We start from the raw sequence: 25,557 nt of genomic DNA on the forward strand, positions 1-25,557 counted from the left end.
GCAGCATTGTGCGGTAATGAATCTCTTATATAGAGGCACAATGACTGTGACGTTGGCCATCTGTATTTGGTTCGGGTCACTTGTGTGTGTGTGTGTGTGTGTGTGTGTGTGTGTGTGTGTGCATCTCTTTTTGTGTGCCTGAAAAAGCTCTTTGTAGGAGTTACAGTAGTTTAGCATGTGGTTTGTGGTGGCAGCGTCAAAGATCAGAAAGGATTCACAATCGTGCTATTTTTGTCTCCTATGTAGATGTGAATTTTTGAGCATCAAATCTTTACTAAATGTATTTTTTTATATACTAAAATTTATTAAGGAAGATCACTACATTTATGTATTAATTATATTGTATTATAGTAGGCTCTATGTCTTTGCTGACTTTACTAAGAAATGTTACAAAATTTACATATTAAGATTATTTATAAATTTTATATTTATAAAAGTTATTATATTTTATAGTTTTAGCTATTTTCATTTACGAAGATTACAACATTTATTTTATTATATTATATTATACTATATTATATTATATTTATTAATTATTATATTTATCGATTGTTATATTATATTATATTTTTTATTATTATATTTATTAATTATTATATTATATTATATTAAATGGTTTAATTAGGAAATATTGCAACTTTAATATATTAATATTTATTTTTCTAAACGTTATTATATTTTTAAATACTTATATTTAAATAATATTATATTTAATAGTTTTAGCTATTAGGAAAATCACATTTATTATATTATATTTATTATTACTGTTATTATATTTATTAATTATTATTATGTATTATATTATATTTTATTATAAGGTTTCGTTAGGAAATATTGTGACATTGATATATTAATATTTATTTTTCTAAAAATTATTATATTTTTCAATGCTATTACTTTATATTTAATAGTTTTAGCTATTTTCATTTACGAAGATTACAACATTTATTTATTAATATTATTTATTTTTAAACGTTATTATATTTCTAAATGCTATTATATTTAAGAGTTTTAGCTATTTTCATTGAAGGAAATTACAATAATTATGTTTTGATATTATTTATAAATTATATTATATTTATAAATGCTATTATATGATATTTAAGAGTGTTTCTATTTTGATTTAGAAATACTACAACATTTATGTATAAATACTTTTATAAATATTATAATTATTCTCATTTGTAAGTCACTTTGAATAAAAGTGTCTGCTAAATTATCAAATGTAAATATATATTATAATTATTCTGCATAATTTATATAATTTGTTTAAAAATTTGAGTCAAAAAAAGCAGAATTGTTCAAAACTTAATTAGCGGTCAGATTCCAGCATAATACATAGACTGTCTACAATGCAGACAATGTTGTGTCTCACATTATGGATAGTGCAAATATTTCATGTCACGTCCACATGATGTGCTCAGCTGCGCTAGGATGCTTGTCTAGAACTGTGTGTCATTTTCTGTCCTCAAAGAGAGAAAGGCATGCACTGGGAATTTCACAGGTTTATCTTTGTGCTCAAGGATAAAGGCAAGGTAACAATGGCTCACGAGTAAGACGGCTGTCACGGAACAGTAAAATTGTCAGTAGACAGCTGTAACGCAACAATGGATATCTGCACTTGCGACCTTTTGTTCTCATCTAATGCACAGACAGCTGCAACTCTTCTGCTTGTTCTTGTTTGAAGCTTTGACCTTTCTTGGCTACCCAGTGATATATCCATCACTTGTGCTTCACAGATTGCCCTGTTGAATAAGTCACTTAAACAATAATAAAATAATAAAATATCTAAAATTATTTTTTATTTAAATTGCATTTTTGATCTTTAATTTTTACTCTGAAAAGTAGTTTAATTACTCAGAAGAAATTTAAATATTTGAGTTTATACTACTTAAAATTCTGTTAAATATTAATGCATAGAAAATAGCAATTAAACTCTTTTCAGTATTCTTATCAGTGTCAAACATAATTTTCAAGCTTTACTTGAAAATATTCCTTAAAAAGAGTTAAATATATATCAAAACAATACAAAACAGCTCAAATTAAAGATATTTTTATTAATTTCAATGAATTTCATACAACTTTTTCAACACATTTCTAATCATAATAGTGTTAATAACTCATCTATAATAACTGATTTATTTTCTCTGTCATGATGACAGTAAATAATATTAGACTAGATATTCTTCAAGACACTTCTATACAGCTTAAAGTGACATTTAAAGGCTTAACTAGGGTAATTAGGGTGAAGTTAATTAGGGAAATCATTGTCAATCCAATACAAATATTGCTTAAGGGGGCTAATAATATTGACCTTTAAATGGCTTTTTAAAATCATATAAAACTGCTTTTATTCTGAAATAAAACAAATAAGACTTTCTCCAGAAAAACAAATATTAGAGGAAATAAAATAAATTTAGGAAATGTTGGAAATTGGTGTAAAATATCAGGGTGTAGCGGGGTCTTTTAGGCCTTAAAAAGTCTTAAATCTACAGAAATGTTTTGTTTTAGCAGGTCTTAATTTTCTTTGTTCATGTTTAGCTACCCATTCTGGCCAACACACATCCAATCATTAAAAACTTATCTCAATTATACTTTTAACTTTTTATTTAAGAACAACATTTTTAACTCTATTTATCATATTGGTTTAATTATTTTCCAGTTGTTTAAATTTTGTGTATTTACTGCTGAGGAAGCAGTCCTGTTGTGCATACTGCTGTTTATGTATTATAGTTCTTTAAAACATTTTTCTGCTTTTTTTTTTTTTTTTTTTTAAGAAATATTGTTGGAATGAAGTTTATGTATGCAACTAGAGCTTGCTTGTTTTAACAACATTTAACATTTTAGTCAGAATTAACTAAAAGTCAGAATTAACTAAAATATTACATTTTTAATTGTTAAATTATTATCATTGTATTATTAAATTTATTAAATTATTTTTAAAAAGTTTGATAGGGCAAATAAAAAATCTTTTCCAACTGGGCTATTCGAAGAACTCCTTGGCGTTTGTAAAACGCTAGCTTGTAACCTTCAGTTGAAAAATATAATTATTCTACAAAATATGTTTGTATAACAAATAATAGAATTACTCTGCTCTCTGAAATGACTAAGACAAAACTGTTGAATTCAGTAATTAGGGCAAGGACATTATAAGTAGATTACCTAAATATTTACAGTAATCCCTTACTTTTTCAGTAATTTAGTCACAGTTACTGTGTGACAGATCATAGAAAGGTCATGTTCAATCATTAAAACCTATTTCTCAAGTTTTTTTGATGATTTTCAAAACAAATGCTTGAAACGGTGCAGTTTCCTACAGTTGAAGGCAAAATTATTAGCCTGTTTTCAAATATATCACAAGTGCAAGGAAATTAAGTGAGCTTAATTTTCCTTAAGCAAGGAAATCTCTACAGTATTTCCTATATATAGATTATTTTACTTCTGGAGCAAGTCTAAGGGCTCTATTTTGACGGTCCATGCTCAGAATGCAAAGCACAGGGCTCAAACTCATTCAGGGTGTGTCAGAATCCACTTTTGCTAATATAAGGACGGAAAAATGCGCTTTGCGCCATGGTGCATGGTCTAAAGTTATAGGTGTGTTTTGAGAACAAACCAATCTCATCTCCCATTCCCTTTAAGAGTCAGTTGTGTCACGTAATGGCGCATTTGCTATTTACATGATGTAAAGTAAGTGTAAGTGAAAAAACGGAGTGTTTTATTAGCAAGAAGACAGATAAACAGAGCATCTACAGCGCAAGAATGAGAGATAAATGATCTACTTTCACTTTCAGTCTCGTGGATAGGGAAACCTTGTACACACAGACATCAATTAGTCTATAAATAATTAATTTAGTTTGTTAAGTGCAAATATTTGTTTCAAAGCTATTTCTAAATTCAGCTCTAATTTCCAGCAAACAAATAAATGAACAATAATAACAAAATGTGCTCAAAAACCTCAGTTATATCCAAACACACATGCTGTGCCCCATATGGTCTAAAACCTGACAGGTGGACAAATCTAAGCTTGTTTCCAATAAAACAAGTATAAATATGGATATAATAAATAATACTGCTAATAATAATATCATTATCCAAAAGCAAATTGTTATGAATGAACTGAAAAAACCTCCCGAGATGAAGAAGGCATAAAAGCAGTGGTTTTTATATTTATGTAGGCTAGAAAATAATATGTTTTGTAATATTTTAATCCTTTATATTTATATCCTAGATATATCCTTATTATATCCTTAATATTTAAATTATTTTTCATATGTAAAGATACTTGTGTATTGCTCTACATCTTGTGTGTATTAAGCAGTGTGTAAGCGAGGCGCACAACCATTGCGCTCTGCGCTGGACAATAGACCGGCTTTGTTCTGGTCTTATGAAAAATCTATTATAGTTTCTCAAAATAGCAACGCACCAGCAATACACCTCAACACTCCTTCCTTTTTAGACCAGAACGCCTATGGCCACACATATAAGCGCAAATGCATTTGCTATTTAAACAGCGTATCGCAAAATGACACTTGCGGCAAGCTGAAACTAGCAAACAACAATTGCATCGCAGCTTGAGTATATATATATATATATATATATATATATATATATATATATATATATATATATATATATATATATATATATATATGTGTGTGTGTGCATGTATGTATGTTTGTATGTATGTATGTATATTTTTTATGTATGTTTTTTTTTTTCCCTCAAGGTCAATATTCTTAGCCCCTATAAGAATGTTATTTTTCCCTAATGACTTGTCTAATCTAATAAACCTAATAAAGCCTTTAAATGTCACTTTAAGCTGAATACTAGTATCCTGCAAAATATCTAATCTAATATTATGTGCTGTCATCATGGCAAAGAGAAAAGAAATCAGTTATTAGAGATGAGTTACATAAGTGAATGTATCCTGAATATATTACAGCACCGAGTCTCTTTTTGCACAAGGTAATGCCGAGCAGCCTGTCTGTTTTAATTGCTCCATCTTAACAGGAAGAACATGGTGAGCAGGTCAAACTAACAGTCTTAGCCTCAGATGTGTCTCTATACAGTGTTAACGCAGTGTCAGCTCTGCAGTGTTGATTTGTGGAGGAGCCGCGTGAGCCGTCACTCAAGACCTTTTGTGAGGTTTGGGTCCTGCCTTGACCTCTCATCCCCCAGTTATTCTGCACCCTCTCAACAAGCACCTTACTTAGTCTTAACACTTGGACAGTCTATTCTAGTCCCCTCATCCTTCACTGAGCCTCATTCTCAGCTGTCTGCTCACCCTGGTTTATCAACACTCAAGAGTAATAATGGAAGAAACCGAGGCACCTTATGGCAAATGAAATTTGTAATGTGAGCTTCCTTCTGTCAGTGGGCACACTGTCATAAAAGCATCTGCTGGGTTAAACAGGAGCACATTGTGTCTGGACGTCCTGTTCGGACTGAACAAAATACCACTTGAGCAATGATATCACACAGTGTGTCTATCCACAATAGTCACATCGCAGGATTAGATTATTTATTAAATATATTCATTTATTAACCTATTTATACGATGATGATCATGTTATTTTATGTTTGATTGTTCAATTTCTGTATTGAATACCGTTTATTTTTTGCTCTGTCTATATAGGCTTGTAATTTGTTATATTTTATTAAGATGCACTGCATGGAGAAAGACTTGATTGTCCCAGTTGATCTAAATTAACCCAACCTTTCCAAATTGAACTATTCAAATCATCTGGTGAAATTATATTCATATCGCAATGTATATTGCAGCAAAACAAAATATTGCAATGTCAGATTTAAATATTGTGCTGCCCTACTACCTTTCTTCTGCTGCTTTAGACCATGCAGTTACTACAAATCAGATTTCAAAGTTTGTCATTTATTAAATGAACCATCTTCTGCGCATTCAATAAATTCAACAGGAGCAGGTTAACATGTCGTAGTAAGCATGGATGCCTATTTGGAAATGTGATGTATATGAACAAAAAATTATGGCTACATGATCATGGGTGTACATATTTGTAATTACTATGGTTGAAACCAACACCATGTTTGCAGTACATAGATATATGTTGCACATATGACATATATTATTTTCATTTCCTTCGGCTAAGTCCCTTGTCTATTATGGTTTACTACAGCAGAATGAACCACCAACTATTCCAGAATATCTTTTATGCAGCTGATGCCTTTCCAGCCGCAACCCACTACTGGGAAACACCCATACACTCTTACATTCACACACACAGACTGATACACTATGGCCAGTTTAGTTTATTCAATTCACTTACAGCGCATGTCAGGGTAACTGGAGCACCCGGGGACAACATGCAAACTCCACACAAAAATGCCCAGCCGGTACTCAAACCAGCGTCCTTTGAGGCAACAGTGCTAACCACTGAACCACCATGCTGCCACAACATATCATTTATATATGTGAAATCCAAACATGGGCCTGTATGTCATTTGCCTGTATTGTGATTAGTCAGATTTCTGTATAGGTGGATCTTGTCGCTTAATAAAAGCTACAAATTTGTATTTCAGTTGGTTGCTAATAATCATATATTTGTTTACTGTATCTTAAAATTCCAATCAATACCAATTGTACAAATATTTGTTTAAATGACAACAAAATTATTACTTTTAATACAAAGTTAATTAACTATAAGGTTAAGGTTAATATAAAGTCAGCATTGTCTGTATTTTAAAATTTAAATACTATTAAATGTTTAGGGTCAGTATTTATTATTATTTTTTAAAATAATTTAAATATCACTATTCTGTTCATCAAGGCTGCATTTATTAAATGTAAAAAAGTTGTTAAATTGTTCAGTATTTATTTTTTTGTATTTATTACTTATTGTATGCAGTTTCAAATGAAATTATTAGTCCAGTCATTACTGCTTTTATCACTATTATAATAATAATTATATTCATAATAACATTAACTACAACAATTAATATTAGAGTAATTTCTGAAGGATCATGTGACTGAAGGCTGAAGCTGAAAATGCATCATTAAAATCACTGGAAGAAATTATTAAATTAGATTGTAAACTATATACTTTTGAACAGTTATTTTATAGTGCAATAATATTTCACAGTTTTACAATGTGGACTGTATTTCTGATTAAATAAATGCATCCTTGTTGGGCAGGTGAAGCTTTTGACCGGTAGACAGCTGAGCAAGCATCTTTTAAACTTTAGATCTGTAGTGTCTGCTTTTTGCTGGCTGTATGTGGGCGGAGTAATACACAAAGGGTAAAGAGGCTGTAACGGGTGCTGCTGATATTACTTAAATATATCACGGCTATCAGTATATATATATATATATATATATATATATATATATATATATATATATATATATATATATATATATATACACACACACATACAATTACAGTAGAAAGCACAACAAAACAAATGTGTAATATAATATGCCACTCCTTAAAATTAAACTTTTTATGTTTTTTTTTTTATCATATCATTTTAATCATATGATTAATAAATACTGTATATGCATGGAACTACTGGTCTCAGGGTTGCAACCATCATATGATGCTCAGTATTTTGATCTGGTGGATCACCAAATGACACCCTCTGTTGATGGTAAATGCAAACTGCAGTTGTCCTGATCCTCGTCAAATTATCAGATTAGCACATCCAGTATATGTGCACAAGTTCATATAAGCCTTTTAGAGCTATTCTTTGTAACCAAAACAATTTCATTTTATTTATGCAATAATAAAAACAGAGCAACATATATTTTTATTATATCTCAATACAAAAAGGCACCAGTATATGTTTTCCCCTGCTGAAAACTTGACAGACAGCACCCATGTAATTTTCCACACAGTGCAGTTGATGTCTGTCGCTGTCCCTCACCCTTCAAGGTGTCTTGTTTACAAGGCATTGTTTCCTTTACTCTAGCCTTGAGGACAAAGATAACCTGTTAAATTCCTTTGAGAGTCCCTCTGCGATGAACTGATCATTTATGGCTGTGTTATGCTCGGAGACACAGCATGTAGGACAAGTCTCATCTGTAGATGTCCATCACTTGCATGCTCTTACAGTACTTCTTAAGTTACATGACCTATTGAGGGAGAACAATGCCATAATTGACGTATTGTTCAACCACCTTGAACTCTCAAGAGCCAATGCTGCCTTTCACTGAACACACATTGGCTACAATTCATCACTCTGCATGTGTGTCTATGAAGAATGGCCATTGTCAAGCTATACTTTACGCCCTTTAAAGATGTTTTATGTGCGTCATGGGCTCCTGTCATATATAGAATGTGCTAAGCTTTATGGAGCCCTTAATATAGCACAAGTGACAAGTGTTAGAATTGTCACACTTTCTTCATCCTTTCAAGAGTTGAGCAACACCCTCCCGACCTCGACTCCTCCTTTATTCAACACATCTGTTGGAGCCAAAGCATCGTCTTGAGCTACAGCAAATCCCTCCTACACACTGACTACTTCTGTACTGGACGGTTCAGCTCTTGCGAAACATGCTAGAATTCAGCTTTAATTCTGTGTGATGGGACCACTGGATGTGGTAAGTCAACAGGATATTTGTTAAGTTTTATTTTGATTATATTGATATTTTAGCATGTGTAGTTTGTTAAGGGTCTGGCCTTTTTATTGACCTTTTATATGAGTTAGTGGACATTTTGGAAGAATTACTGTTGATTTTACTGAATATTATGTGGACTTCATTGCAGACATTTTTACTTAACCCTTGTGCACTGTTCAAATGTGCTCCCCTTTTGAAATGATTATATATATACGTATATATATATATATATATATATATATATATATATATATATATATATATATACACACACACACACACACACACACACACACACACACACTAATACTATATACTACTATATACTAATATACATATACTGGGCTAAACAATATAGACTGCCCGGTGGCCCAGGGCCAGCGTAAGAGACGCTTGGGGCAGTCGACAGGATCATTACTGGCCCGATTGGGACAGTGCTGCCTTGTCACTAACATTTAATTTGTCTGCGACTATTTGTCAATTGCGTGCATTTTAGGTTTGTGCTTTTAAGTCTTTAAAGACTACCTTCTCTGGGATTGTAAACACCATATTGCTTTCTGGTTCCTCTTTTCTGATTTGATGTTTTGAGCATGCTATTTTCTTCCGTAACCTGGTAACAACCTGTACAGCGAAGAAATGGCAACATGGCGGCAACATCAAATTACAAGGCTAAAAGAAAATGTCTGTTTCTAAAGTCTTGGAAACAGACATTTTCGTGTGAACAACACGACAAAAAAAAAAATGAAGTGATGTTTTGCAAAGTTTGCTGTCAGTTGGACAAGTCAGCCACCTTTTGTTAAATAATTTTGAACCGCAATAAAATGCCTGCACATTTTCCTCTGCTCTTTTTGTTTGCAAAACACTTTTATTAACATTTTTTTAAGTATTGAAATTAAAGATTCACAGACTTTATTTTTGACACAATATTTAAAATATGCGGCTAAAAATAGCTATTTACTTCCCTTTTGTTTTTGGTGGGACCAGTGAAAATTTTGGTAGGGCAAGTAAAATTCTGAACCACTGGCCCAATCAGACCAGTAGGAAAAATCCTTAGCGTTGAACCCTGATATATATCTATAATATATATATGAAACTTACAAAATTGCAGGATTTTAATTGCCAAGTTCACAAATGATGTCACAGATTTGGTGACAAAAACACTTAAAATGATGCAATTTTTATATGAAAAGTAATTGTGGACTGGATTATTTAAACCTTTTATCACAGTCTTGCACGTGTGAATGATTACTAACAACGTTGACTTTGATGCATTGTCAGATTATCATTATTTCTCCCTAATTCACTATCGGTGGCTGTTTCTGCTTTACAACATGAACCTGTACGTCACAGCCTTCACTGACTTCCTTTATAACCACACTCATTCATTCACTCATTCATTTTCTTGTCGGCTTAGACCCTTTATTAATCTGGGGTCGCTAGAGCGGAATGAATCGCCAACTTATTCAGCGCGTTTTTACGCAGCGGATGCCCTTCCAGCGGCAACCCATCTCTGGGAAACATCCACACACTTATTCATACACACACTCATTTGGGGGAAACCGGAGCACCCGGAGGAAACCCACGCGAATGCAGGGAGAACATGCAAACTCCACACAGAGACGCTCTGAGCCGAGGATCGAACAGCGACCCAGTTACCTTCTTGCTGTAAGGGAACAGCACTACCTACTGCGCCACTGCTTTGCCCTAACCACATTCAATGGTGTATAAATAATACACAGTATTTGTTTTTATTTACTCCATGTACAGGGTTCATACGGTCATGGAAAACCTGGAAAAGTCATGGAATTTTGACATGGTGTTTTCCAGGCCTGGAAAAGTTTTGGAAAAACAGAAAAACCCAAAAGGTTTTGGAAAAGTCATGGAAATTACATTTACATTTAGTCATTTAGCAGACGTTTTTGTCCAAAGTGACTTAAGCTGCGGTCACACTAGAGCTTATGCTTGCGAAATTCTGTCGTATGGCGCTACGAAATGGGCGGGGTTAAACAATATGATTACACGGTAATAAAAGTGAGCGATTGCTCCATATTTTAAATTTCTCATTTTAAATGATCTTCTATTGGTCTCACGCAATTACCTTATGTGATTACACAGGTACACAAGGTGCTTGTGTTTCTGGTCTGCCGTATTCGCATACCCATGAATGGAAGTTTATGGAGTGAAAAGTGCAGTGTGATCGCAGCTTTACAATAGAAGCAGTTTAACAAAGTATTATCATCATCTAAAATTTGTTTGACAAATATCTGTATATTGGAATGGAGGTTGGATTTTTTTACTTTTCTTTTCTTGGCCAAAACATGGTCTCACATTATCAGTGATGTGTAAGCATCATCTATTTTACATAGATATAAAAATAAATTGAAACTATTGCGTTTTTTATGATGTGCTCTATTAAATTGAAACGTTTCTTATGATTTACCGCATATATGTAGACATTACATGAAACATTCGGTCATGAAAATTGACTTGTCCTGGGAGAGTCATGGAATTTTTTAGCAAAAATGTGTATGAACCCTGCATGTAGTTCTAAGAGCTGAGATGCATATTTTGATTTTCTCAGACTCATCAAGGTGTGTGTAAAGGTGTGTCCCTTTGACACTGTCATTGTTGAGTCTTGTAAACAGTATTGTGAACTTTGCTTTGCCGTGTTTTTGACCCTCGCCTTGTTTGTTAATGTTTTCAATAGCACAAAGCTTCAAAAATCTAATGTTGATGCTAGAATTGATTTTTATTTCCATTTTGGAAAAAGTCAGCAGTGTATTAGTCACTTGACTGTATATTTTATTGTGTGTAGTATGTTGGGGGGAGGGGGGGTCTCAGTGGCGCAGTAGGTAGCACGATCGTCTCACTGCAAGAAGGTCACTAGTTCGAGCCCCGGCTGGGTCAGATGGCATTTCTGTGTGGAGTTTGCATGTTCTCCCTGTATTGGCGAGGGTTTTCACTGGGTGCTCCGGTTTCTCCCACAGTTCAAACACATGCGCTATAGGGGAATTTAAAAGCTAAATTGGCCGTAGTGTATGTGTGTGAATGCAAAAGTGTATGGGTGTTTCCCAGTGTTGGGTTGCGGCTGGAATACGATGCGTAAAACATATGCTGGAAAAGTTGGCAGTTCATTCCACAGTGGCAACCCCCGATTAATAAAGGGACTAAGCCGAAAATAAATTAATGAGTGTGTCAGTGGTCTGACCTTTTTATTAACCTGTGCTAAGAGTTAGCGGTAGTTACATTTTGGGGAGAATAAACTGAATTATTGTTGATTTTACTTTCTATTATGTGAATTTCATTGCAAACATTTTTTTATTCTCATAACTTCTGTACACCATATTTTGACCCTCTCGAAACATTCTTTTACTATGTAAATCTTTAGCCAGTGTTTGCACTCTTATTTTGTAATTGTGTTTTAAATAACAGTACTGCAGAAGTTTCATTTGCACATTGCTTTTATTCTATTGGTCTACAGACTAATGAGATTCAAAGAGAGATTCACACCAGAGTTAGAGAGATAGGAGAGCTTCATTCCTCATCATGTCCTTTCTGTTCAAGGGAGAAACAAACGTAAGATTAATCTTTGACTTTTTACAAAATGTGCTATTTACTCATGATTATTTTTGAGTAAAGGAATAGTTCACCCAATAATTAAAATTCATCATTTACTCATTCTCTATTGTTCCAAACCGGTTTACCTTTCTTACTCAAACAAATATATTTTAAATCATGTTTAAACAAAAAAACAGCCATTGATTTCCATAGTATGTTTTATTTCTAACATGGATGTCAATGGCTGCTTTTTTCCAAGAATCTTCAGGATCTCTTGTTTTGTGCTCAACAAAAGAAAGAAAGTCATAATATGTTAGTATAAAGCATAATATAATAGAACCTCTTGAGTATGAGTAAATTACCAGGAAACTATCAAATTTGGGTATACTGTCCCTTTAAGATTGCTTTCTTGCTGATTTAAATAAAAAAGGCTTTGTGATTGAGGTAGGTCTCCACAGTATGATTGTTCCAGCCTGATCCAATGAGAAAATGTAATTATTTTACGTTTTGTCAGTTTAGTGGCTAAAAAATTTAAAATTTTATAAAGGTGGCGTGGCACCCAACCCCACCCCTAACCCCAACCGTCATTGGGTGATGAGCAAATCGTACTAAATAGTCTGAAATAGATCGTACAAATTCATACGAATTAGCGACTAAATCAAAAAGTTCAGAATTGCCGTGAGATTTTGTTGGATTGTTCCTATAATTTATATATTGATTTGTTTGATGTTTAACAGTCAGAGAAGTCATTTAACATTGATAACAATCAAATACCTTGGATCCTGTATCACGGCTCTTGGCTCTCAGTTTGTTGACCTGAGATTCAGCAATATCAGCCCTCTCCTCTGCCTCGTCCAGCTCATGCTGCAGCTTACGGAACTTGCCCAGGTTAGAATTGGCCTGTTCCTCCTGTAGAATACAAACAAGAGTATTTGTAAAAATCACAGTTAGGCACATAAATTAATGTATAATGGCACCGATAGGTGGAAAACAGCACTCACAGCCTCTTCAGCAGTTCTCTTGTAGGACTTGACCTTCAGCTGCAGTTTGTCCACCAGATCTTGAAGACGAGCCAGATTCTTACGGTCTTCCTCAGTCTGTGGAAACATACAACATGTTTTAATTTATGTTGAATACAACGTTTTCAAAGAATAAAATGATCATATCAAGCAAGGACAAAATTGTTGGTAAGTTTTTCCTACCTGGTAGGTGAGCTCCTTAATGCGCCTCTCATATTTACGGACTCCTTTTACAGACTCGCTCGCCTTTCTCTGTTCCATCTCCACCTCACTTTCCAGCTCTCTGACCTATGAAATGTGTAAGAGACAAAACTAGTCAAGCAAAGTTATTATTTTAATTACAAGTAAGAAAATAAACAATTGCTTACCCTGGCTTCCAGTTTCTGGACCTGCTTCTTGCCACCCTTCATGGCGATCTGCTCAGCTTCATCCAGACGGTGCTGCAGGTCCTTGATGGTCTGCTCCATGTTCTTCTTCATGCGCTCCAGATGAGCACTGGTGTCCTGCTCCTTCTTCAGCTCCTCTGCCATCATGGCAGCATCAGTGATGGCCTTCTTGGCCTTTTCCTCAGCATTCCTGCACTCCTGCACTGCCTCCTCAACCTCAGTCTGAAGCTGAGTATTATCTCCCTCCAGCTTCTTCTTCTGATTCAGCAGGCTGGTGTTCTGAACATGGACAGTGTTGACATTCATTAAGTCTGTAGATGATCATGTGTAATAGAAGAAGTTTACTAATACAGGTGTGTCATACCTGAGAATGCAGGAGCTGAACTCTCTCACTGACGTCCATCAGTTCCTGCTCAGCCAGTTTCCTTCCTCTCTCAGTCTGTTCCACCAGGGATCTCAGCTCATCCAGTTCAGCCTGCAGCAGATTGTTGCGTCTCTCCACAATGGCGATGTTCTCTTTGAGATCATCATTGCCACGCAGAGCGTCATCCAGCTGCAGTTGGGCATCCTACAAAATACAAGCTCACAAATTAATGCTATTCTGAATTTTAGGGTTAGGGATCCTAAGATCTTGATATGAAGACACTTCATACTTTGAGATGTCCATGAAGACCCTTGAGTTGCTTCTGGGCTTCTGATGCCTGCCTGTTAGCCTGGCTGAGCTGAATCTCCATCTCATTGAGGTCTCCCTCCATCTTCTTCTTCAGTCTGAGAGCTTCATTCCTGCTGCGAGTCTCTGATTCCAGTGAGCTCTGCAGGGTATCAATCATTCTCTGCTGGTTCCTCTTGGCCTGCTCCATCTCTTCATCTTTCTCAGACAGCTTACGCTCAATGTCAGCTTTGACCTGATTGAACTCTAGTTGAGCTCTGAGGATCTTGCCTTCCTCGTGTTCAAGAGAGCCCTGTCAGTTGGTGAAAATGTTTAATCAAGACTTTTTCAGCTCGTGAATATCAATTATCTGTTGGCGAAAGAAAGTTGAACGCTACACAATACACACCTCAGCTTCCTCCAGAGCAGTTTGAATTTCAGCTTTTTCCTGCTCCAACTGCTTACGCATTTTCTCCAGTTCATGTATGTTCTTTCCAGACTCACCAATTTGTTCAGTAAGATCAGCAATCTCCTCTGTTTGTTAAGAAATGTTATACTAGTTAAAACACGAAATTTAAGTGAAGTGTTTCAGTTTAATGAAATGTATGTCTGTGTCCAAATAAGAAACCTTGGAGGTTCTTGTTTTCTCTCTTCATGCTCTCCAAATGATCCAGAGACTCCTCATAGGAGTTCTTCAGCTTGAACAGTTCAGTGCTCAGAGATCTGGCTTCCTTCTGGGAGCTTTCCAGCTCACTCTGAGACTCCTCATACTTCTGCTTCCACTCAGCTAGGACCTGTTTGTTATTTAAAGAAGCTTTAAATATCTGCTGATGGTTCTCAATTGGTAATTTATTCAACACTCAGTTTTTTGTTCACCTTGTCAAAGTTTCTTTGCTTCTTGTCCAGAGCAGCAGCAGCAGCATTGGATCTCTCCACGTCCACCATAAGATCTTCAATCTCATTCTGGAGCCTGTGCTTGGTCTTCTCCAGAGAGGAGCATTTAGCATTAACAGCTTCCACAGCCTCTTCTGCATCTTGCAGACGCTGAGCCAGCTTCTTCCTGAAATCAATCAATCAAAATGATTAACATTTTTTCATTTACAGAGATTGATCTATGCTTAGATTATTTTTGCAGGTCTGTTGGTGTTTTCTTATTCATACTTGGCATCCTCCAGCTCCTCAGTCCTCTGGATGGCATCAGTTTCATACTTGGTTCTCCACTGAGCCACTTCAGAGTTTGCCTTGGACAGACTACGCTGCAGCTCAGCTTTGGCTTCCTGCTCCTCTTCATATTGCTCCCTCAACAATTCAGCATCATGACGAGCAGACTGAACTGCATGTGCCAGGGCATTCTTTGCCTATGAGGATTGGAAATGTCCAGTTAAGACTATACACTGCAATGCAATAGATGATGGTTGCAAAAATAGATTAAAAAATAAATCAAATAAACCTTGACTTCCTCCTCAAGTTGTCTCTTGAGGTCCTCAATCTGCTGGGTGTAGGACTGCTTGCCTCTGGTTAGCTGAGAGACCAATGAATCTTTTTCTTCCAGCTGTCTAGAAAGCTCCCCTTGAAAGAAGTACAATCATTACATTACCAAAAGCAGTGTTTAATCTTAGGCACAAAATAAAGTAATACCTTATCATAGTACATACCATTCTCAGTTTGCAGCTTAGCTTTTTTCATTGTGAAATCATTAATGCTGCGTTGCCCTTCTTCATATTTTGTTCTGTATTCTGACATCTGGTCCTCAAGGGTCCTGCACATCTTCTCTAAATTTGCCTGGATAGATATTAAATGCAAGAAAGTTGATAGTGGATAAATAAAACGTTTAAGAACCTGAATTTCAAAATACAACTACAAATCCAAAAATACAAGCAAAAATTCATTACCTTGGCCTTGGCAATCTGCTCCATGTTGGAGACCACATCGTCCAGTTCCAGTCTGAGTTCGCTCTTCTCTTTCTCCAGCTTCTGCTTGACTCTCTGAAGGTTGTCGATCTGCTCTCCCAGATCAGACACACTGTCAGCATGTTTCTTCCTCAGGGTAGAAGCTGTGGCCTCATGCTGCAGAGTGGCCTCTTCAAGGTCTCTGCGCAGTTTCTGGAACTCAGCTTCACGTTTCTTATTCATCTCGATCTGGGCAGCCGTGGCTCCACCAGCCTCCTCCAACCTCTCGCTGATCTCCTCCAGTTCTCTGGACAGATCGGCTCTCTGTTTCTCAACTTTGGCACGAGCAGCTCTTTCAGCCTCCAGCTCTTCCTCAAGCTCTTCAATTCGGGCCTGATATTGAGGAAAATCAACGTTACAGCTAGAGGTCCTAGTTATCCATCTGTTTCTTGTTAGGAATTAAGAACTTTACCTGCAGCTCCTTCAGTTTCTTCTGGAGTTGGGCTGCCATTGCCTGCTCATCTTCAATTTTGCTACTGAGTTGGCTAATCTCAAAGTCCTTCCTGTGTTAAAAAAAATATTTTATTATAACTTAGTTACCACATCAAAAATTCAGATGGCATATTGTATTCTTTAAGAATTATTTCACCCTTTGTTAAAACCCACTTTTTAAGTCTCTCTTCCAGTTGTTGTTTGTCATTTTCCAGGTCCATCACACTCTCTTGGGTCAACTTTAAGTCTCCCTCCAGCTTCCTCTTTGCCCTTTCCAGATCCATACGAAGCTTCTTTTCCTGTTCCAGGGAACCTTCGAGCTGGAAAGACGATATTTTGTTCAACATTTCATCAAATGTCATTCCTGTTTTATTTATATATTACAAAATGTAAAACTACCCACATCATCCACTTGCTGCTCCAGCTTGGCTTTGGCTTTGGTGAGTGTGTTGACTTTGTCTTCCTCACTCTGGAGGTCGTCCAGTGTTTGCTGATGGGCCTCCTGTAGAGCTTTCTTCTCCTTGGTCAGCTTAGCGATAATCTCATCCAAAGCTGCCATCTCTTCAGTCAGGTTCTTAACCTGTAGAATTGTGGCATTGTATCAAGGATATGTAATACACCATAACTGCACCATTACTAACAAAATCAGAATGAAAAACAAACCTTGTTCTCAGTGGCATGTTTCTCCTTCTCCACTTTGGCCAGAGTGAGCTCCAGATCATCAATGTCTTTCTTGAGTTCAGAGCATTCATCCTCCAGCTTTCTCTTCTTGGCAGTCAGCTCAGCATTCATTTCCTCTTCATCCTCCAGCCTCTCCGTCAGCTCTTTGGCTTTGGCCTCAAGCTGGATCTTGTTCTTGATCAAACCTTCACATCTTTCTTCAGCATCGCAAAGATTATCTTGCTCCTGTTTACAGATACAGAACATTATTCGTATTCATTTTCCAAATGTTTTTTATTATTAAGTTTCTTTCATGATATATGCTCACAGCTTGAACTGCAAGCTGCAGGTCATTCTTCTCTTGGAGAAGAGAAACCATCTTTTCTTCAAGCTCCTTTCTGCGGGCTTCAGATTTGGCATACGCCTCCTTCAACTTCAGGAATTCTTCCTTCATGTTGGCCATCTCTTTCTCAGCTTCAGCAGATCTGAGCAGTGGTTTGATCTTGAAGTACAGCTTCATCCAAGGCCAATTCTTGACCCCCATGAAGGCACGCACATTCCATTGGATCACTAGCAGGGCATCTCTGCAGTTGGCACAAAAATCTTTAAAATATTTTAGAGAAAATGTACCTGTGGCTTTCTTCTAGGTAATCACAAATGCATAAAGCTATACCTTCGGTCAACAATCTTCTGGAATTCCACTCTTGAGAGAAGACCACGAGCTCTAGCTTGAATATTGGTGATGATGAGAGCAAGACGATCATCTCTCATCTCTTCAAGGGTACCGAGAAGACCAGCCTAAAAAAACACCTTGTAAAAAATTGTAAAGAAATATAAACCTTTCACTTTGAAAGTAAGCATTTATGCATACCATTGTCGCATGAGTTGTTGTTATGTCTTTTCATTTAATAAATAAACAGAATCAGACATTTTATTAAGGAACCTTGGTATGTCCAAACTTGTATTGGTTGTGGTCAATGTCCAAAGACCCCAGTAATTTCTCAGCTCCTTTCCTGCTGTCAATGAACTGACCTTCTGGAATGGCAGCAGGGTTCAGGATGCGATATCTGATGTTCCAGAAATGGGAAAATAATATTTTTTTTTTTTTTTTTTTTTTTTGAAGACTAAACCTATTTTAAAAGGGAAATATTGTAAATTTGTCAACTCTGGTTGCATTAAAGACCATTAAGTCCATTATTGACCTAAGTATGACTTGTATTTGTTAGTGAATTTTACCTCTGTTTAAAATCTCCATACAGGATCCTGTTGGGGAAGCCCTTTCTGCAGATTCTGATGCCCTCCAGCACACCGTTACAGCGCAGCTGGTGCATGACCAGAGGATTCTCCATCGCCCCAGGAGTCTTAGTCTCATTGGGGATGATGCAGCGCACAAAGTGAGGGTGAGTTGACCTCAAGTTGGTCATCAGCTTATTCAGGTTCTCCTATAGACAGATATTGTTATTACTATTATTCTGCCCATATATATCTTAGGTTGACGTGCTGATTTAGGAAAGCAAATGATTATTTATTTTTAACAGATGTAGTAAATACATAATATGTGAACATTACCCTGTGAAGTGCAGACACTGTCTGGAAAGAAGAGCCCTTTTTCTTCTTCTCCTTTGTTTTGCCACCTCCTCCCTCTGCAGCTATTGAAAGGGAACATTTTTTTCTCGAAATGAACACTGCATTAAAACTTTATTCATCTCAGGACATCGACACAACAATACCTGACTCAGCACCAGCATAATTAGCAAACAGGATAGACAACATTTTCATGGTGGACTTCTGATACAGGCCAACAACAGTCTCGTTGAGAGGATCCTTGTTCTTCACCAGCCAGTTATTGATGTTGTAGTCAACAGTGCCAGCGTAGTGAACCAGGGAGAAATGAGCCTCTGGTTTACCCTTGACAATCCTGGGCTTCTGGAAATTGTTTGATTTCCCCAAGTGGTTGTCATAAAGCTTTGCTTTAAAGGTTGCATCACTGGCTTTAGGGAACATGCACTCCTCTTCAAGGATGGACATGATACCCATGGGCTAGCAAACAATCAAGGGTGAGGATTCAAATTAGACAAGCTCTATTAATCCAATACCAAACATCTCTTAAATCTAAAAACTCACCTTTTCAATGAGATCAATGCAAGCCTGTAAGTCCATGCCGAAGTCAATGAACGTCCACTCAATCCCTTCCTTCTTGTATTCCTCTTGCTCCAGCACAAACATGTGGTGGTTGAAGAACTGCTGCAACTTCTCATTAGTGAAGTTGATGCACAGCTGCTCAAAGGTGTTGAACTAGAACAGATGAGCATGGATAGAAAACAGAGCCACAGACAGACACATTTTCTTTTTTTGTATGAAATTTCGGGAAGTCACAATTAATGCAAATCTGTGTATAATCTACTCTACGATCACAATCTTCAGTCACACTTTATTTGAAGGTACAATTACAAAGCCTTAACTAAGACTTTTAGCTGAATAAAGTATTAATTTGCTGCTTAATAATATCTAGTAAGTTTGTAGTTGGGTTTAGATATTTGGTTTTAGATCATGCAGATGATACACTTTATACAGCCAATAACATAATAATAAGAAGGTAATAAGCCAGTAGTTAATAGTAAGAATTGTTACCTAAACTAAAGTGTTCCTATTAATTATATATTATCTAATTGCCTCTGAACTCCTCACAGCTGAAATATCTCTAATATTTCTGTTCTGGAATTTGCCCAATAAACCACTTTCACAAGGACAAGCATGTCAAGCTTCTGTGTAGAATCGCTCAGTGGCTTTGTCTAGATACCCTCATGCTCTACACTTCGCATTTTTATAAACCATTCCTTTGTGTTTTTAGACGCAATGGCACATTCTTTGTGAATGACCCCTAATGCCGAGTTCTGACTGTGTGATTTTAGCCCCGATTTTGGCTCGTCGACTGGTTTTGAGAAATCGCCGACAAATGCCTGAAATCACAGACAAATCGGTGCTCGTGCACGTGAGTGAAAATCACACAGTATGAACTATCAAAGACGTGATCTGAGAGAATCGCAGATGAATCGTCTTAAGTATTTAAGTATCTGGAGCTGCCGGCGATTCAAATCATGCCGTGTGAAATGAGTTCTGACTGAAAATAACATCGGCGATCACCTACAGCCAATGAGAGAGCAGCATGCACTTGTGTGTGTGTGTGTGTGTGTGTGTGTATACCTGCAGGCCAGTGGGAGGATGGGGGAGAAGTTACATTTCGGTTGAATTTTTTTAATTATAGTTTTTTTTTGGACCCAATAAATTGAGGAAAAACTAGTGTAAGTTTGACAGGACTCAGGAGCACCCGTGTCTGTTTGACATTTCATACAGAACGTTAAAAAAAGAATTAATTTATTATCAACTTAAGTGGAGGAGAAATTGCTAATTCCCTTCAAACCCAGATGAGCAAATATGTACATTTTCTACCCCGTTGAAGTCTTCTTTCTCGTTATGTAGTTAATAACAAAAGATATACGACGTGTTTTTGGCTGTGAGACGTAGTTTGGATGTAGTTGTCTCCGATTCTTCCTGTTGTAAAGTCATGCAATGTAAAAGCCCCTGTCGCCGATCCATCTTGCTGTGTGAACAAAGCAGCGACGAAACGCCAGCGCAGATAGTCATGCAGCGTGAAAACATCTGTGACACGACTACTTTGAAAATCATGCAGTCTGAACTCGGCATAAGATATAGACCGCACACAATAACTCAGTTGGATAATAGTAATAGCTAAACTGACCCCAGATCCAGAAAAGCAACTAATAGGAATAAACATCAATTACTTACATCAAAGATCTCAAAGCCAGCAATGTCCAGCACACCAATGAAGTACTGGCGAGGCTGTTTGGTGTCCAGGGATTGGTTGATTCTCACCACCATCCAGAGGAACATCTTCTCATACACAGATTTGGAAAGGGCACCAATAGCATAGTACACCTGTCCAAAATACATTAAAGTGCTTAATAATTATTCTTTTTTTGTTATGGTAGCGGAACATTAATGCCAAAGGCATCTTAATCATGAAGTCAGCTCAACCTGCTGGACATTCTGTCCTTTGGTGACCCACTCGTTTCCCACTTTGACTCTTGGGTGGCACAGAGCCTTGATGAGGTCAGCAGAGTTCAGGCCCATCAGATAAGCTGATTTATCAGCATCTGTCATCAATAAGACAAGATGATTGACAGTAAATATTTAATCAATAATTTATCAACCAATGCATTGTGTCAACATTTCCCCCTAATACTGACCCTCAGTGCCATCAGCCTCGGCCTGTTCCTCTCTCTGCTTCTGCTTGAACTTCATGTTGCCGTAGTGCATGATGGCACCAGTCAGCTTGTAGATGCTGTTCTTCTCCTCTTGGGTGAAGCCCAGCACATCAAACGCTTCCTGTAATTGAGACTAGTTTGTGCATGCTTTCATAGGCAGCTCCACAAATAACACAAAGGCTAAATGAAACTCTAGTAACATTATATTCTTGCATTGACTAATATGCAAATATATTCAATTATTTGAAACACATTCACTTATGCACAATAAATGCTCGGTTCAAATATCATCAAAAATATGATTTCTCTGTAATGATGGCCATGATCTCCATCTTTCACCCTTCTGTTGTATTAGAAGTAAAGTGCATTTGATTCTCTTGTAATTAAAACATGTAAAAAAAAAAAACTTAAGTTATTTTAAATGTATTTTAATACGTACATCTGTAGCCATCAGCTCATCTGCGTCATTAATTGAAGCAACTTGCGTCTCTCCTTGGGAGATGAAGGCATAATCGTACGGGTTTGCTGTGATCAGCAGCATCTCTGAGAGAGTGAAATACGTTTTTAGGATAAATGCAAGAATTTTTCGTGTCTTCGTTTGTAGTTTTGTTACTAGATGTGTGATTTTGCTCACCCAGAAGTTCTGGTTTCTTCTGAGACAGAATCTGGTAGAAGATGTGATAATCTCTCTCAGCCTTGAGCTGGAAAGTCACCCGAGACTTCTCCAGGAGATCTGTCGTGAAGATTATTTGCGATGAACATTTACTTTTAAATCATTAATCTAATTTTGGGGTTATTATTGTAACATGTAACTAAGAATAAGAGTGCTCTTACAAGTTTCTATATCTGCTGAAGCCAGTTTTCCACTTGCAGCAAAGTGAATGCGGATGAACTTGCCCTGTTTGAGAAGATGAGAATAATTATGTTTTCTTTTTAAGTATAAAACCATTGCTCAGTTTTCTCATTGTATTCACTTACAAATCTGGAGGAGTTGTCATTCCTGATGGTCTTGGCATTCCCAAAGGCCTCAAGAGCAGGATTACACTGGATGATTTGATCCTCCAGAGTACCCTAGAAAACACAACATTTAGCAACTGGCCATCAGACAAAATGGCAGAACAAGCTTAAATTGATTTCCTCATTTTACCTTCTTTTCAGTGGTCTCCTTCTTTGTAGGACTAGCAGCGATGCTGGCAAAATACTGAATGACTCTCTTAGTGTTCACAGTCTTTCCAGCACCAGATTCTCCACTTCAGGTACAAAAAAACATGTCAAAAGACTACACATTTGTCTTTTAATCAAAGCCATAGAAAGTGATCTGCATAATCAGACTTACGTGATAAGAATAGACTGATTTTCTCTGTCTGAAAAGGCAATACAAATATTGTTGAACTGTTGGTCAAAGTTTTCCATCAGTTTTCTTGTATGACTAACAGCAATACTAGATAAAAGTTGCAATGAATTTTAAGTTAATTGTCATTCAACTGTGAACCACTAGTGACGCACCTGACAGCATGTACTGGTAGGCGTTGTCAGAGATGGAGAAGATGTGAGGAGGAGCTTCACTCCTCTTCTTTCCTCTGTAAGCAACGACCACCTCCTGATTGTACACTGGCAGCCACTTGTAGGGGTTGACAGTGACACAGAAGAGGCCAGAGTAGGTCTGGAAGAGATCGACAGCAGCTTTAGATCTGCTCCTCCATCATAAAGTGAGTGTGAGAGTGTTTTAAGACTCCACTCACGTAGATCATCCAGGCTGCGTAACGCTCTTTGAGGTTAAACAGCACAGCAGGCTCGTGCAGGAAGGTGAACATCGCCATGTCCTCAATTTTATCAAACTTTGGCGGGTTCTGAGGGTGAACATCGCACTCCTTCACAGTGACAGTCTGCGGGAGAAAGAGATCTCTGACATTCAAACCAACATCACAGAGTCTGTGCATATACATTTATTGAGCGCCATGGTGCAGCAGAAAATGTTAACAAGTAGAATCTGTTAGATTGCACATCAATTTCAATTTTAAAAAAGTCATGAAATTGTGACATTATTATCATTATTATAAATCTTTGTGATTAACCATTGTATTTATTCCTACACAAATTAAAGAACTGGAGAGTGCAGTATCTCTATACACTGAAAAAAAATGTCTGCAAAATTGTTGCAAACAATTTATTTGTTTTGAATTTAAGCAAATTAAATTTAGTAATGTTCAACTTAATTTATTTGTTTAAATTCAACATAAACAAATTGTTTACAACCCCTTAACTTAAAAAAGTAAGCAAATTAAATGAAGCATCTTTGAATATTTTTTTAGTGTACAGAATCAGTTTTCAACTCATTATTAAATCTAACCCAAACTAGTCTCCAACGAAGTCTCTTGAAGAATTTAATATATTTAAATACCATTAAAACCTTCACTATATACAATAACAATGTAACATCAACTAAATATGGAAATTGAAATAAAAGTGAATAAATAAAATCTGTTTTTTAATCTCATGATGTTTACACTGTCATTACCTGAATATTTTTTTACACATTGTTGCTTTTAATCCATTTGCAAGTAGTTGGACCACTTTTAATAGTGTACGTATAATTTGATTTTAGTCATTTTTTGAAGTCAAAGTCAAAGTCCGCTTCATTGTCAATTCAGCAACATGTACAGGACATATAGAGCAGGTGTTCCCAAACTTTTCAGCCCACAACCCCCAAAATAACAATGCCAGTGACTTGCGACCCTCAATATCCTCTGAGATGGTTATAAATACTGAAACCTTGCATGCAATGGTGCACACACACCAATAGACCCAAGTCTATTCTTTGCTTAATTTTTGAAAATGTATGTGAGTGCTGTAAATGTGCCAGAAAGTTTAACCTGGTGTTATAAAATCAATCTGCTGCATCTGACGCTATTGCTGTGTAATATAATGTAATATAATGTAATTACCTCAGGGGTCGCAATCCAATAGAACTAACTATAAGCTACTATATAGTAGTGCAGTAGGTAACGGATAAGATATGGTAATTCTTATGGTTTAATAAAAATAAATAGATTTTTAGAAATCACTAGGCAACCCCCACCCCCTAGTTCTAAATGAAGGGGTATCCTTTGATTTCCAGCTCTTGCATTATTATTATACTTAAAAGTCTAATCAAACCAAATTAGCCTGTATTTTAATCACAATCTTTAGAATCAAAAATACTTTTGATTTATCACCACGCAACTGCTAAAGCTTATTAAAACATACCGTTCCCTTGGAAGTCTCACAGGTGGCTTTATCACCATCTCGACTGATAACTGTTGCTTTAAGATACTCCTCGTCAGCATCAGGAACAAAACACTCTTTCTTCATGTCAAAGGGGCGAGTTTGGGCCTCCAGACGCTCCCTGTCCGACTTCCTGAGGTACGGAGCCGCAGCTCCAAACTCCGCCATCACAGCATCCCCCATCTTTCACCTTTCTGTTGGATTAGAAATGCATTTGATTCTCTCATAATTTTGACAATCGACAGTAAACAATGTATATTTTAAATAATGTTAAACATGATCTTGTTGAGGAGGACTACAATCTGCTCACTTTTGCTGTTCTCTTCTCCTGAGACTGATGGTTCAGTGCTGTAGTTACACATAACACAAGGTAAAATACATCAACAATTGTCACAATCAGAAGTGGATAACTATAGTAAAAGGCTACACAATTCCTCCTTTCTGTCATTAAGTTAGTGGTTAAGAGCTCTTATACTATGACTTTAAAGTTAATTTCAAATAGAGGTCATTTCTTACCGCTCAAAAAGAAAGGTAACGATGACACAAATGAAAATGTCTCATGTCTCCTTTTATAATGCAATTGTTCCTCTAAATATGGTAGATGGCATCACACAAAGCATGCAGCTCGCTCAGTTTGGTCAGGAAGAATGGGTTGGGTGTGCTGGGGAAAAGCGGGGGTCGATTTAATCCGGTATTGTATATCATTCACGGCAGGTTCACAGTTAGTAATGGTTATTAAAATAATCTAAAACAAATGTTAA

At 36.4% G+C, this 25,557-nt stretch overlaps 1 protein-coding gene across 1 annotated transcript; it reads right to left on the bottom strand.

The window, feature by feature from the left end:
- Positions 1–12,036: 12,036 nt before the first annotated feature.
- Positions 12,037–25,340, bottom strand: smyhc3 (slow myosin heavy chain 3). Its single transcript, NM_001136523.1, is given in 39 exon segments — positions 12,037–12,148; positions 12,926–13,060; positions 13,153–13,248; positions 13,354–13,458; positions 13,539–13,835; positions 13,921–14,124; positions 14,210–14,518; positions 14,615–14,739; positions 14,834–14,999; positions 15,082–15,265; positions 15,367–15,563; positions 15,656–15,774; positions 15,861–15,987; positions 16,098–16,487; positions 16,567–16,657; positions 16,761–16,906; positions 16,990–17,166; positions 17,250–17,492; positions 17,575–17,830; positions 17,920–18,056; positions 18,190–18,313; positions 18,483–18,688; positions 18,816–18,895; positions 18,977–19,286; positions 19,371–19,541; positions 21,054–21,203; positions 21,303–21,421; positions 21,515–21,653; positions 21,972–22,075; positions 22,167–22,265; positions 22,367–22,430; positions 22,511–22,603; positions 22,680–22,782; positions 22,869–22,896; positions 23,039–23,195; positions 23,275–23,418; positions 24,779–24,990; positions 25,107–25,144; positions 25,313–25,340. Coding segments are annotated over 37 exon segments (5,817 nt in total). The 5' UTR covers positions 24,980–24,990; positions 25,107–25,144; positions 25,313–25,340; the 3' UTR covers positions 12,037–12,127.
- Positions 25,341–25,557: the final 217 nt, after the last annotated feature.

This window comes from Danio rerio, chromosome 24 (genome assembly GCF_049306965.1).
Source record: "Danio rerio strain Tuebingen ecotype United States chromosome 24, GRCz12tu, whole genome shotgun sequence".
Taxonomy (NCBI): Eukaryota; Metazoa; Chordata; class Actinopteri; order Cypriniformes; family Danionidae; genus Danio; species Danio rerio.